General features: G+C 44.8%; 1 protein-coding gene across 3 annotated transcripts in view; it reads right to left on the minus strand.

Annotated features, from left to right (window-relative positions):
* Nucleotides 1-6,959, minus strand: part of PLCB1 (phospholipase C beta 1) — a 665,042-nt gene extending 658,083 nt beyond the window's left edge. For 2 of the 3 annotated variants that reach the window (XM_070587880.1, XM_070587881.1), the window contains exon 1: nucleotides 6,450-6,959. In XM_070587880.1, coding sequence (XP_070443981.1) covers nucleotides 6,450-6,548 — 99 coding nt within the window. In that variant the 5' untranslated portion in view covers nucleotides 6,549-6,959. Of the gene's footprint in view, nucleotides 1-4,668; nucleotides 4,749-6,449 lie in introns of those variants that run through there. The other variant, XM_070587882.1, reaches the window with a different exon arrangement.
* Between the last annotated feature and the right edge of the window lie 5,494 nt (nucleotides 6,960-12,453).

Below are 12,453 nucleotides of genomic sequence, written 5' to 3' on the forward strand. Positions count from 1 at the left end.
GGATCAGACACGGCATAGAAGGAGAAAGGGGAGCTTTGTGAAATCTGTCTGAGCAGATGGAATTTGTGATATGATCTGAAAAGGCTGCATGAACCTAATGTTAGCTCGGGTAACAGGAAAACTAACGTTTTCAGTGACCAAGGCTTTATAATTTAGGTGGGGACCCAGAGCACTAGTCAACAATTCACAATCAATCCCATTCCATTTTCTCCTGGCACTCCTTGTTCATGATAACATGGAAGGATCCTGATAAAGAAACATTTAACTACAGATTACCAAGAGCAACATAAAAAAGCAAAAGGTTCTTGTCCCATTTAAACAGTCATTACAGGTAAATATAATTTGAAGCTATTTATTGATAGGCTAAGCTTTCAAGAGAAGTATTTGAGATATGCTAATAGCCAGAGCAAATTATCCTAATGCACCATAGGTGGGAATATCAAAGTCAGGCAAGATAAGAGAGAAAACATACGAGACAAAAATATATTCCAGAAACAACACCCTACTAGTCTGCTTTGCTATGCCAATAACAGCCTGTAGGCATTACATTTCCTTGCTAAATTACTAAAGCTTTGTTTAACTCTTTCCTCCTTCTGGGGTATTTACTGCACCTGCTTCACTTCCCAGACTCCATTCGCCCTCGGACAGATAAGGACCCAAACAAGGGTCATCTAAACCCAAGATAAGTCACTTTTGTTGTAATTGTTCAAAAGGGTCATTCAGCAATAATAAAACTGCTTTAGGTTGAAGAGGTTTGCTTTTGTTTTGTTTTCATTGAAAAAAATTAGCTGTATTAGAGTAAAAACACAAACCAATCTATGCAGCTATCAGTCAGGATAATGGTTACCATTGGGAGGGGGTGAGGGACTGGAAGGGAGCACTCAGGGACCGTGGGGCTGCCAATACTGTTTCTTGATCTGGTGCTGCTAACGTGGGAGTGCTCATTTTGTGAAAACTGATCCAGTGGGACAGAAGATTTGCCTGTTTTACTGTATGCATGATACACTCTGATGAAAAGCTTAAAATAGCTTTACGGACTCACACGGAAAAAGTTATATTCTTATGCTTAAATTACAGTAATTACCATCAATGAGAAATTCACAAAAGCTCTTTGGACATGAAAAAATGGACATATCTGGGCATATTTAAGTGGCATTTTAGAGGGCACCTGCCAGCCTTCCAGTCTAAATTCTGCCTCTCGCTCGGTGGGGGCCCCCTCCATCCACCATCTACCACCTCACTGGCCCTTCCCCTCTGCTCTCTCTTAATCTTGTCAGTGTCATCTTGTCGTCACTCTCTTGTCATCATTTTGGAAACTGTAACTGCACATTCTACACACTGCAAAAGTTCTAAGCTTCCATATAGGATGACGGGAAATGTGCAATTTCCTATAATTTTTTAAAATTATTATTAATTGTTTTGGGTATGGGGGCTTTTTGGGGAGAAGTGGGGAGTGGTGGAGAGTGAGGGAGCAGTTCTGTGTTTCAAATCCACAGGGCATTAATGCAAATCCAAACCTCTGGGCTTCCTCGGCCTTCTTTTCAAACAACTTAGCCAGTCTAGAAATTACGACTTTAGAAAGTTAGATTGCGCTTGCAAGACAGGACGTATGACGTGAGATTATTTATATACATTTATTACCTATGGGTATATATACATATATTTATATTCTTGCTCAATTACCAGAGTTTTGTTTAACTGTTTCCTCCTCCTTCTGGGTATCATACCTGTGTACCTACTGCATATATTTTTTGAAGGAATTTAAGTAGAAATAAAACTTTTGGATGCTTTGCAAACTGACTTGCTATAAAGAGAAGGGATCCCACATTTTATGTAGATTCACTTTCTCTGAAACATCTCTATTTCTTAAAAAGGGTAAAAAACTGATTTTTTTCCTTTTCAAATTATAAAATATGAAAATCAAACGCACATTAAAGGGAATGGAAGAAAGTGCTGATCTTCCCACTTGTACAATAAAAGAGTCGTCTGACACATACCGACCACCTTGATAAAATCCATGGCCCTCTAACTATTGGGGGACAATAACTTTTATGAACATGTTTTATTGAGGGTTTCCCATGTGTCGGGCACAACACAAAGCAACGCATGTGCCTTCATTCATTTACCATTAACAGGTGTTCTGTGGGTATACCTTACAGATGAGGAAACTGAGGTTGAGATTTAGCAAGCAACTTACCCACAGTGAGATCTGAATTTGGAGGGTGAAAGTGAAGGAAAAGAAAGAACAAAGAAATGAAAAGCCTTCCATGCCCAGAGGTTGTTGGACAAAGAGACAGGGCCCTGGGATGTGAAACAGGACAAATCAGAAGGTGGGCGCCTACTGTACAGTTTTTATCCTTCCACTTTCCCTCGACGTCCTGACCAATACAGAGCAAGGCCAAGGACCAAAAGGAGAAGGCCAGACTCTCAATAGCCTAAGTCCCTAGGGGAGAAGGAGAGAGTAACTCCCCTTCCACCATCCACCAGAACTCTCCCATCATGCTCAGGGTCCTTTACAACCACCTCCCAGCACCAGAGCCTGATAATACACAAATGCAAAATAAAAGCAAGGATAAAGTTGCATCCTTTGATATCTGGTAGCCAGGAGAGGTCATTCGTTTATCTGCTTGCCAAGTTCTGGAGGACAAGGTTTGGCCTTGATGTTCAGACTATATACACCATTACTAGTTGTTAAACCACTGTAATACTTCCATATGCCCTCACAGACACTGGAGCTTCCCAGGCCTCCCACGATCAGGCAAAAGAAAGGTTAATGCCTGGCCCTGGTGCAACACAGTGTCTCCAGGACCCTGCTCCAGCTCCATCACCCACCTGCTGTCTGCTGTGATTGGTTAGTGTCTATGTCAAAGCTTTTGACTATGATCTTTAGAATGTCTGCAGCCTCACCATGACATTGGTAGGTAGCCAGCAGATAATGCAGGCCCCTGCGCCCTCTGGGTGACATCTTCCATTCCATATGGTGAGCAGGACAACAGGACCACTGATTATGGTGCTTCTACCACTCAAAGAACAAGAGAGAATCTCCTAACAATTCTAAATAGCCCCAAACTCATCACTTTCAAATGTCCCATATGCTTTCTAACAGGATATTCAGAATCTGTTTTATGAGTTTCCTCCCTTCCTCTTAAAGACCAGAGAGCAGGGTTCTACAATTTTTAAGTGAGATCAGATATTTGAGAGATTTTTAAGTTGTTTCCAGTATTTACTTTTCCTCTAAACAAGCAGATGGGTATGTACCCCTGGGGCAAGGGGCAGCACGTATTTCCCAAAGTTGGAGCCAAAAGGAAAGACACAGCAGCCCCCTCTGCTCAGATACACAAAGTCAGACGACACAGCCACTCAAAAATCTTCTCTCTTTCCTTTCCCTTTCCAGCAATCCCACCAGACGCAGGTAAAAACGTTGAAAAATTTTTATTGCATAGAAGAAATTCAGAAGAAATGTATGAATGTGAGTTAAGCCAGTCTTGGCATCAGAGACACTTCACAAAATATCCCAGAAGATGTAAAAAGGTTGTCCAGGATTATGTCATCGAGGTCTTTTGACCTCTTAGGTAGAAAGGTAACCTTTGGATGAATTTCTCAAAATGCAAACATAGACATAAAATGAAATTCACAAACCAGCAATAATTTACACAGGCCAATGAGACTGTGTTAACTGTCATAATTTTCAAGTTATTTCACAAACCTTATCTCAGTGGTTTCAAAGTGTGGTTCCCCAGACTAGCAGCATCAGCATCACTCAAGACCCTATGAGAAATGCAGATTCTCTGGTCCCACCTCAGACATTCTGAATCAGAAACTGCAGGTGGGTTCCAGCAATCTGAGTGTTACCAAGCCCTCCAGATGGTTCTCATGCACACGCTGATGGCTCTGAAATGTGACAAGGGCTGCTTTATCCTACTAGCTATTCCCAACTATTAGATGAAATAGGAACTGTAGCGTTCTCACAGTCTTGCACAAAAGGCTGCAAAGATTCAGGGAGGTTAAGTGATTAAACTAAAGTCACACAGCTGACTGCCAAAAGAGTCAGCAGGTAAACCTAGGCCCTTGGATGCAAAATCTAGTTCTCTTTTGTCTTCAACACACAGTGTCACTAAGATGCAATAAAATTAGCTTGAATCTCGAAGGGCAAATATGAACTGCGAAGAGTAGACGGCTGACACCTAGGGAGGATAAAGGACTCCAAAGAAAGGTATCCTCTTGGTCCACATATCACCATGGAGACCAAGAGAGGCAAGGAACTTGCAGGATAGTTCATCATATTCCAGATAACTCGACTCCCGGGTGCAGTCTGGGTTTTCCCATATGAAAGATCTGAGATCTACTGGCCCTCTCCTTAGCGCCTACATCCTTCCTGGAGGGCTTCCCGGGAAACTCACTGTTGCAGTGCTCAGAGAAAGTTCTTCCCACCTTCTTCAGGTAGTGTTTGACTAGTGGCCTCTCTGTTACTCTCATTGCACCACTCATAATCTCTGTCTCATTGGTATTCTTGATGATAGTTTGTCCCCTCCACCTAACATATAAGGACTGTAACAGGAGAGAGTTTGTCTAGTTCCTTTTCCTCCCCAGGATCTAGCCCAGGCCCTGGCATCAGTAAGTGAGGAAGAAATAAATGTTACATAAATGCACATAACAAAAATCATCTACCTGGGTGTATCAAAATGTGTTTCCATCGAAGACCTTCATTTTCAAAGAGACACTGGGTACTTTCTTCCAAACTAGACATTCTGGAGAATTATTTAAAATACAGTTTAAAATCATCACTGTGAAGAAACCCAGCACTTGTGCCAAACCCCCTTTTTTATTTTGTGAAGTCTCTTTCCTGCTCTCTTCCTTCTGTCCTTCACTCTCTTTCTCAGTAAATCCACACCACATTAGTTCTCTGTTCTAGGATCTCAAGATGAGCAAGACTTTTTATTTGTTGTTGAATTGCATTTTCTATTTTTTTCCCTTGACACAAACAAAGCATTTAATCTGTGTCTGAATTTATTGTTTAGATTCTATTCTATTTACAAAAACATCCGGTCATTAGACTGGGACAGAGGGAGAAAAGCGTCAAGTCCCCAGTTAAAGGATCCATGTTTACATCCTTGCCTACAGCGTTTAATAATTGGCATGAGCTTTCAAGGAAGCTGTGGCTCGTCCTCCAAGTTCCGTTTGCGCTTCCAACTGGACAAAATAAAGACAGACCCACTCAGCTAAGTAACTGGATTCGCTACCTGGAATATTTAAATTGTTTTCAGACACTGGAAAATGGCTTAAAAGAAGATTAAAGAAAAATACCTTGGAGGATAACAAGCCATAATTTACTAGATAGAAAATCTTTTCAGCAAGAACTCCCTATTCTCCTATAATTCCTCCTGTTTAAGAGATGTCGTAGGCATTGGGACCTAAATTTCCTTAGATCCTGGCAGCTCAGGTTTATTCAGTGGGTCGCTCTTATCAAACCTTTTGAATGACACCAAGGACATAAAATTGATATGATAATATCCTCCATCTGAAGATTCCCGTGTTTTCAGCAAGATTATTAATTGAAGTGTTTGAAGGCCATTGGTTGGGTGGGGGAGAGTCACTTGACGTCCAAGGGTCCAGGACTCATGCGAAAGAAACACTGGAGATCTGGAGCTGGGCTAAACTCTGCCCTACCTGACAAGACCTGGGGAAATTACGGGGGAATGTCTTGATGGGTGTATTTTAAGCTGAAGACTCCAGCCAGCTCAGTTCTCAAAACTAGCCCTCCCCATTTGCCTGTCGGCCCTCTGAGCCCTCCTTGACCCCGCAACGCCCCCCCGTCCCCCTCGCCCCGGTTTCTGCTCTCTAGTCGTCCCCAGGTGTGTCCTCTCCAGTCCTTCTCAGGGCCCCTGACTCCTTAGCCAAGGCGCTGAAGTTTGGCAAGAACGACCACCTGTCGGCTGGAATGCTGTGTCCTCTGCCGCATGGGCTCCCATAAAAGCGCTAAGATGGTTAGCAATCACTAAACAGTTTCGGACTTCGGGCTGTTCCTTCTCGAAAGGGGGTAAAGGCGGTAATAGGGGGTGCGTCTGCGGGCTGAGAGGGACGCGTCTGGTTCACACCCCAGCGCTTTCCAGCTGGTCCCAACTTCACACTCCCCACTTTTCCAAACTCTCAGGACCGTCACCCGCCAAAGCCTGCCCCTTCTGCTCCACTGGCCCCAAAGTCTTAAGACCCTCAGGGTGCGCTTGCCAGATCCAGCCAGGATGTCAACTACTAACCCCCGTGGCCACAGGAGCGCGCGCAAAACCCCTGCTGTTTGCTACCCGCCTCAGCGGCTGCCAACCTGTGCGCCCCCAGGCCGCCCCTGCCCGCTGCCGGGGCGCCCATTGCATAACGCGCCCCTCGCCCCACCCCCACGCCGCCCTGCCCCGCGCCCCGGCCAGCGCCCCGAGCCCGGCCGCCCCAATACTTACATCATCCCACTTGACGAATTTGGTGCCCTTCTTGAGGCTGTCGGACACGCACACAGGCTTGAGTTGCAAAGCGTGCACTCCGGGCTGAGCCCCGGCCATCTGGGCTCATTGGGGCTCCGGGCGGCCCGGGCGAGCGCGGCAGGGACGGGGCGCGGAGCGCGGGCTCCTTTCTCTGCTCCGGAGGCGCTGACTCTGCTCCCCCGCCGGCCTCCCCCGGCCTCCCGGCCTCCGCACCTCCTCCGGCGCGGCTCAGCAGGCGGGGCGCGCGCGGGCGAGGCGCCGGGCCATGCCCCGGGCGGGACGCGGGGCCGGGCGCCCGCGGTGGATGCGGAGCCTCGGAGGGCGAAGAGAAGCCGAGCCGGGCAGCCGAGGCTGCCAGCCAGCGCCGGATCCTGCTCCTCAGCCGCCGCCGCCTCAAAGCGCACCATTCAGCACATCCTCTATACACAGAGGGAGAGAGCGAGTGACACACGCTCGGCGCCCCCCCACCCCCCGCCCTGCTCCTTCCCCTCCTCCCTCCTCCTCCTCCTCCTGGCCCCCCCTTCCCCGCCACCCTCGCTCGCTCGGTCCCTCCTTCCCCCGGCGGCTTCCAGCCCAACTTTGCGCGCTGGGTCAGGCGCTGGGAAGCGGGGACGCAGCGGCACCTCCCGGCTCCAGGGCCCCACTGCAGGCAACGCCTGCTCCTCCCGCACGCCCTCTGAGCATGCCCCGTGCCCTGCTTGCAGGGGTGCTGGGGGTGTACCGGAGCCACGTTCCTTGGGGTTTTGGGGGGAACTTGAGCGGGAGCCTGGACATGTCTTTGGATCTGAAGTCGGTGGGAAAAGGGAGTCATCGGGAGGGATCAGAGAGGCAATCCACAGCTTTTCCCTTGAGCTGGAGCTCTCCAGCGCCGGCCACAAACCAGCTTTTTGAAAAGTCAATTGTTATTTATTAGTAGAGAAGAGAGCAGTTGAGAGGTTTGGAGTGAGGGCTCTTTGAGGAAACTTCCCCGCGCCTGATGTTGGCAGCGCGCTGGTCTGGAAGCCGGGGCATGCGGTTAAGTTGTACTTTTGAGATAGAAAGCCCATCCTGAGAGAGGCAACGCTTTTATTTCCCAGGGAAACAGAAGGCCCCCTCTGCTCTGTGTGTGTTTGCGTGTGTGTGTGTGTGTGTGTGTGTGAGAGAGAGAGAGAGAGAGAGAGAGAGAGAAAGGAAGAGAGAGGTGTCTTACCGATAGAAACTTGCTCACTTAGAAGACAATTCTAAGAAAGTATGTCTTCACTTATTCAACAAACATTTGTCATTTCTTTTAAAAAAAGAAAGAGATAGCCTCACCAAAATGGATAAAATTTAAAAGACTGATAATACCAGTGTTTGAGAGGATGTGGAGCAACTGGAACTTTCATCCAGTTTTGGAGAGAGCATAGAATGGTAGAGCCACTTTGGAGAAGAGTTTTGTAGGAAATTACACATTTATTTATCATAAAACCCAGAACTTCCTCTCCTACTTGCAACACACCCCCTTATCCGTGGGGGATGCACTGCAACACCCCAGTAGATGCTTCAAACCGCCCATAGTACCGGACTCTGTATATACCATGCTCTTTCCTGTACATACAAATCTACAATAAAGTTTAATTTCTAAATCAGGTACAGTAAGAGATTAACAATAACTAATACTAAAATAGAACAATTATAACAATATACTGTAATAAAAGTTACCGTAGATCTTAACTAAAGCATACTACTTTTTTCCTTCCCTTATTAAATCCAGACCTTTCACCTTTTCACTTAAAGGAGGCACTTTACCACTTCTCTTTGGGATGTCGGAATTGCCAGCATCACTACTCTTGCACTTTGAGGTCATTATTAAGTAAAATAAGGAGTACTTTAACACAAGCACTGCGATACCTACAGTTGATCTCATAACCCAGATGGCTATTAAGTGACTAACAGGGGAGTAGCATATACAGCTGGACACGAAGGACAAAGGGATGATTCATGTCTTAGGCGGGACTAAGCAGGACTTTGTGAGAGTTCACCAGGCTACTCACAATGGGAAGGCAATTTAAAACTTATGAATTCTTTCTTTCTGGAATTTTCCATTTAATATTTTGGGACTGCGGTTGACCACGGGAAATTGAACCTCACAAAGCAGAACCACGTATAAGGGAGGACTACTGTATTTGCCCAAGAGAAATGAAAATAAGTGTTCCCGCACACTTGTGCAGCAGTGTGCACAGCTTTCTTCATAATAGTCCAAAGCTGGAAACCACAAATGTCCCTCAACAGGTGAGTAGATAAACAAATTGAGGTTATGCCTGAACAGTGGAACACTATTCAGCACTAAAAGGAATGGATGTGCAACCTTGGGGGTGAAATGTGCAGCATTTAAGCCTTGTCAAAGAAATTGGACACAATAGATTACACACTGCATGATTCCATTTGTAGGAATTCTAGAATAGGCAAAGTAGTCTATGTTGACAGAAGGCAGGTCAGTGGTTGCCTATGGTCAGGTGTGGGCACAGATAAACAGGGAAGGAGTACCAGGGAACTTTTGAGGTGATGGAAATATTCTATACCATGTGTATATACATTTGTCAAAACTCGTAGAACTGTACGCCTAAAATGAGTGCATTTTATTGTAAGTAAACTATATCTCAATTAAGTCATTTTAAAACACGAAGAATATGAACAAAGAAAGAATGAGAGAAACATTCCTTTCTCTTAAGTGTCCACTCTCCCTGTCCTCTGCCCCCATGGCTTCCAAGGCCCAATGTTTATAAACTCAGTCAAAATATTACCAAATTTACTATTAAATATTTCAATGCATTCAAAAAACATGTATTGATCACTAGCTGTACGCTAGGCACGATTATAATCAGCATGGATAACCTGGTGAACAGGACCCCTGGCTCCTACTCTCTTTTGGGAGTCACACCTTATCCTTGGAAGCCACTTGCCACAATCTCTTTAAAGCTTGATTTGTTTCATTTTGATCACATGTCCCTAAACTAAAACCCAAGTATACTGCCCATAGATTTTCTAACCAGCAGCTTTGGCTTGCTCGTCACCTCACAGAAGGCACCGACTGGTCATGTTCTCACATTGCTTTTTTTCTTTACTTGCCAAGGACTGTAACAAACTCTACTTCCAGGGGTCTTGGCCTTCTCGCTTGTCCTTACAACTGATCCTACCACAGCTGTTCTTTTCTCCTTTCTTTTCTCCCACAGTCTCTCAGTTATTAGTTGGAAAGCTTATTGGTCAAATAGGTTTTACCTACTAGAATGATTTAGGAAGGCAAAACGGACCAGAGATGTGCTCTCTAGAAGAAGAGTTCAGAGGATTCGAAATGGATTCTAGGCTAAATGAGAAGGTGGATTAAGCCTCTTCATCGTGGCTTATGGCATCGTTGTTCTCTGTTCCATGTCCCTCTCTGTATCTACACATTTTGCCATGTGACCTTGTAGTATTCAACTAGGCACCCTGTGTATTTATCAACCCCACTGGCAATGTGACTTGCTTTGGCCAATGGGATGTTAGAAGACGTAACTTGAACAAAGACTTGAAATAAGCTTGTGAGGTTTGGCTTGACCTTTTGGGTTTCTTGTCATTGCCATGAGATCAATGTATCTCATGCAGCCACGTGGGGTAGACCTAGGCCCAATCTTCAGCTTGGAGGCAAATCCAACAGACCTATTCTGGATCGCCAGAACCCAACCAACCTGCAGACTTATGAGCATGACGATAAATGCTCATTGTTGAATGCCACCAAGCTGGGGAGTAATTTGTTATGTACCATTATTGTGGCAATAGCTGGTTGAGTCATTCATCTAGTATTCCTGATCCTTCCCAGCTGTCGCTGTGAATGTGAATGTAACAAGGAGAATAAAGCTGTAGAATTCTCAACAGTGTTTGTCTTCGAGACAAACTTGTGCTGTGGGAGCTGCTTCTGCCAGCAAAAGGAAGCAGTTTGATCCAGGAGGGCTGCGGGATAGACCCCTTCAACATGTAGCATAAGGCACAAGACAGCTTGCTTCAACTCTTTCGTTTTCCACACCTCTGGTTAAGGATGCAAGACAGAAGCATTTTAAAGTGTGAGGATTTTTGCCATGCAAAGGGACCTGTAAGAACATCCAAAATTGCGTGAGCCAGGCCTGTGATCCATCAAGTTCAGCGTTCTGTTCTGTTTCTAAAACAATAGAAAGGTCTGCTTTTCGTAAGAGCACAGAATTGCCCTCCAGGATGTCAGCCTCAGGGAGTTGGTAAAGCTAACCTTTATGGAGTACTCACTCTAGGCCAGAGCACTAAGCTAAGCACTTCCCAGACAGCCAATAACGTAGCCCTTACTACTCAACTGCACCCTCCCATCCTCCTTTTCTTGTAAGCAAACTGTGATTTGGTTCAGGTGGCAACACTGTGCTTAGGGAGGCGGCTTCCCCCTCTTCCCGGGGAATGAACTGTGATTGGACTACTGACCTAAACCAATTATAGAATCCCATTCTCCCTTGTCTATGATTGGTCTAGGAGGTGGCTATGGACTCAGATCCGGCCAATGTATTGAGGGAGGTGGGGCTTCTGGGAAATGTTTTTCTCTTTCTCTCTCTCTCTCTTTTTTCTTTTTCTTTTCTTTTCTTTTCTTCTCTTTTTTTTTTTTTTTTTTGATATGTTGTTGTGTAAAGAGTTCAGCCAAGTAGAAAGACACAAAGAGCTTTGATCCCCCTTCATGAAATTGTTAACCCTTTGAGTCATCTCTAGACTTCCTGATAAGTAAGAAAATAAATGTCTTTATTGCTTATGCATCATTGTTACTCTCAGCTGATCAAGTGGACAAATATTATTATTATTTTTATTTTTATTTGAGGAAGATTAGCCATGAGCTAACATCTGCTGCCAATCCTCCTCTCTCTTTTTTTTTTTTTTTTTTCTGAGGAAGACTGGCCCTGAGCTAACTTCCATGCCCATCTTCCTCTACTTTATATGTGGGATGCCTGCCACAGCATGGCTTGACAAGTGGTGTGTAGGTCCACACCCAGGATCTGAACTGGCAAACCCCCCGCCACCGAAGCGGAACGTGCAAACTTAACCACTGTGCCACCAGGCTGGCTCCTTAAATGGACAATGTTATTATCCTCCAATTTACTGATTATAAAACTGAGACTTGGAGAGGTGAATTAACCTGTTCAAGGTCACACAACTTGAGATAGTTTGAGACCTAGGAACTCTGACCTTAGAACTTGACTCTTAACCACCATGTTAAGCACTTCTAGAACTCGCTACTCAGATCTGAGTAGATTCTCCATACTTTTAATCACAGTATAATATAAATATTCCCAATTCTCCTGGAAAAGTGGTTGTGTGTGTAGCCCATTCTCTTGTCAGTTCATGATTCACTTAAGCCCACCACAGCGGGAAGGACAGGTGTTTTAATTTGAGCAGACATTTTCTAACAGAAGTTCTATCAATTACTAGCTGTGTGACATTGGGAAAGTTTCTCACCCCTTTTGAAATACAGTAGCCTGATTCATTAATGGATGAATAATAACAACAATGAAAGTTTATTGTATGCCAGACACTACTCTAAGGGTTTTACACTTTTAATGCATTAATCCTCACATTAACTCCATGAACTGGCTTACTATTATTGTCTCCATTTTATAGTGGAGGAAACTGAGCCAGAGAAGGGTTCAATGATGCCCAGGATTTTCCAGCTAGAAAGTGGAAGAACCAGAATTCAAGCCCAGGCATTTTGATCCCAGAGCCACCACGTTTAATTACCACACTACGCTATCGTGAAGAGTTAGTGTGAAGATCAAATGAAATCATATATGCAAGTCTCTGTCATGTAGTTAGTGCTAATCAATAGTAGTTCATGCATTTATAATTATTCTAAACTGGTACTACATTGCCTTTGTGTGCTCTAGAATAACTTTTTTATGCAATATTCAAAGACAGCATCCTACTTCTGTGGTCTATGATTTAGTCGACTTCTTTTTGCCTGCACTGACTCTATAAACTCAATCAT

Source organism: Equus przewalskii, chromosome 21 (genome assembly GCF_037783145.1).
Source record: "Equus przewalskii isolate Varuska chromosome 21, EquPr2, whole genome shotgun sequence".
Lineage (NCBI taxonomy): Eukaryota > Metazoa > Chordata > Mammalia > Perissodactyla > Equidae > Equus > Equus przewalskii.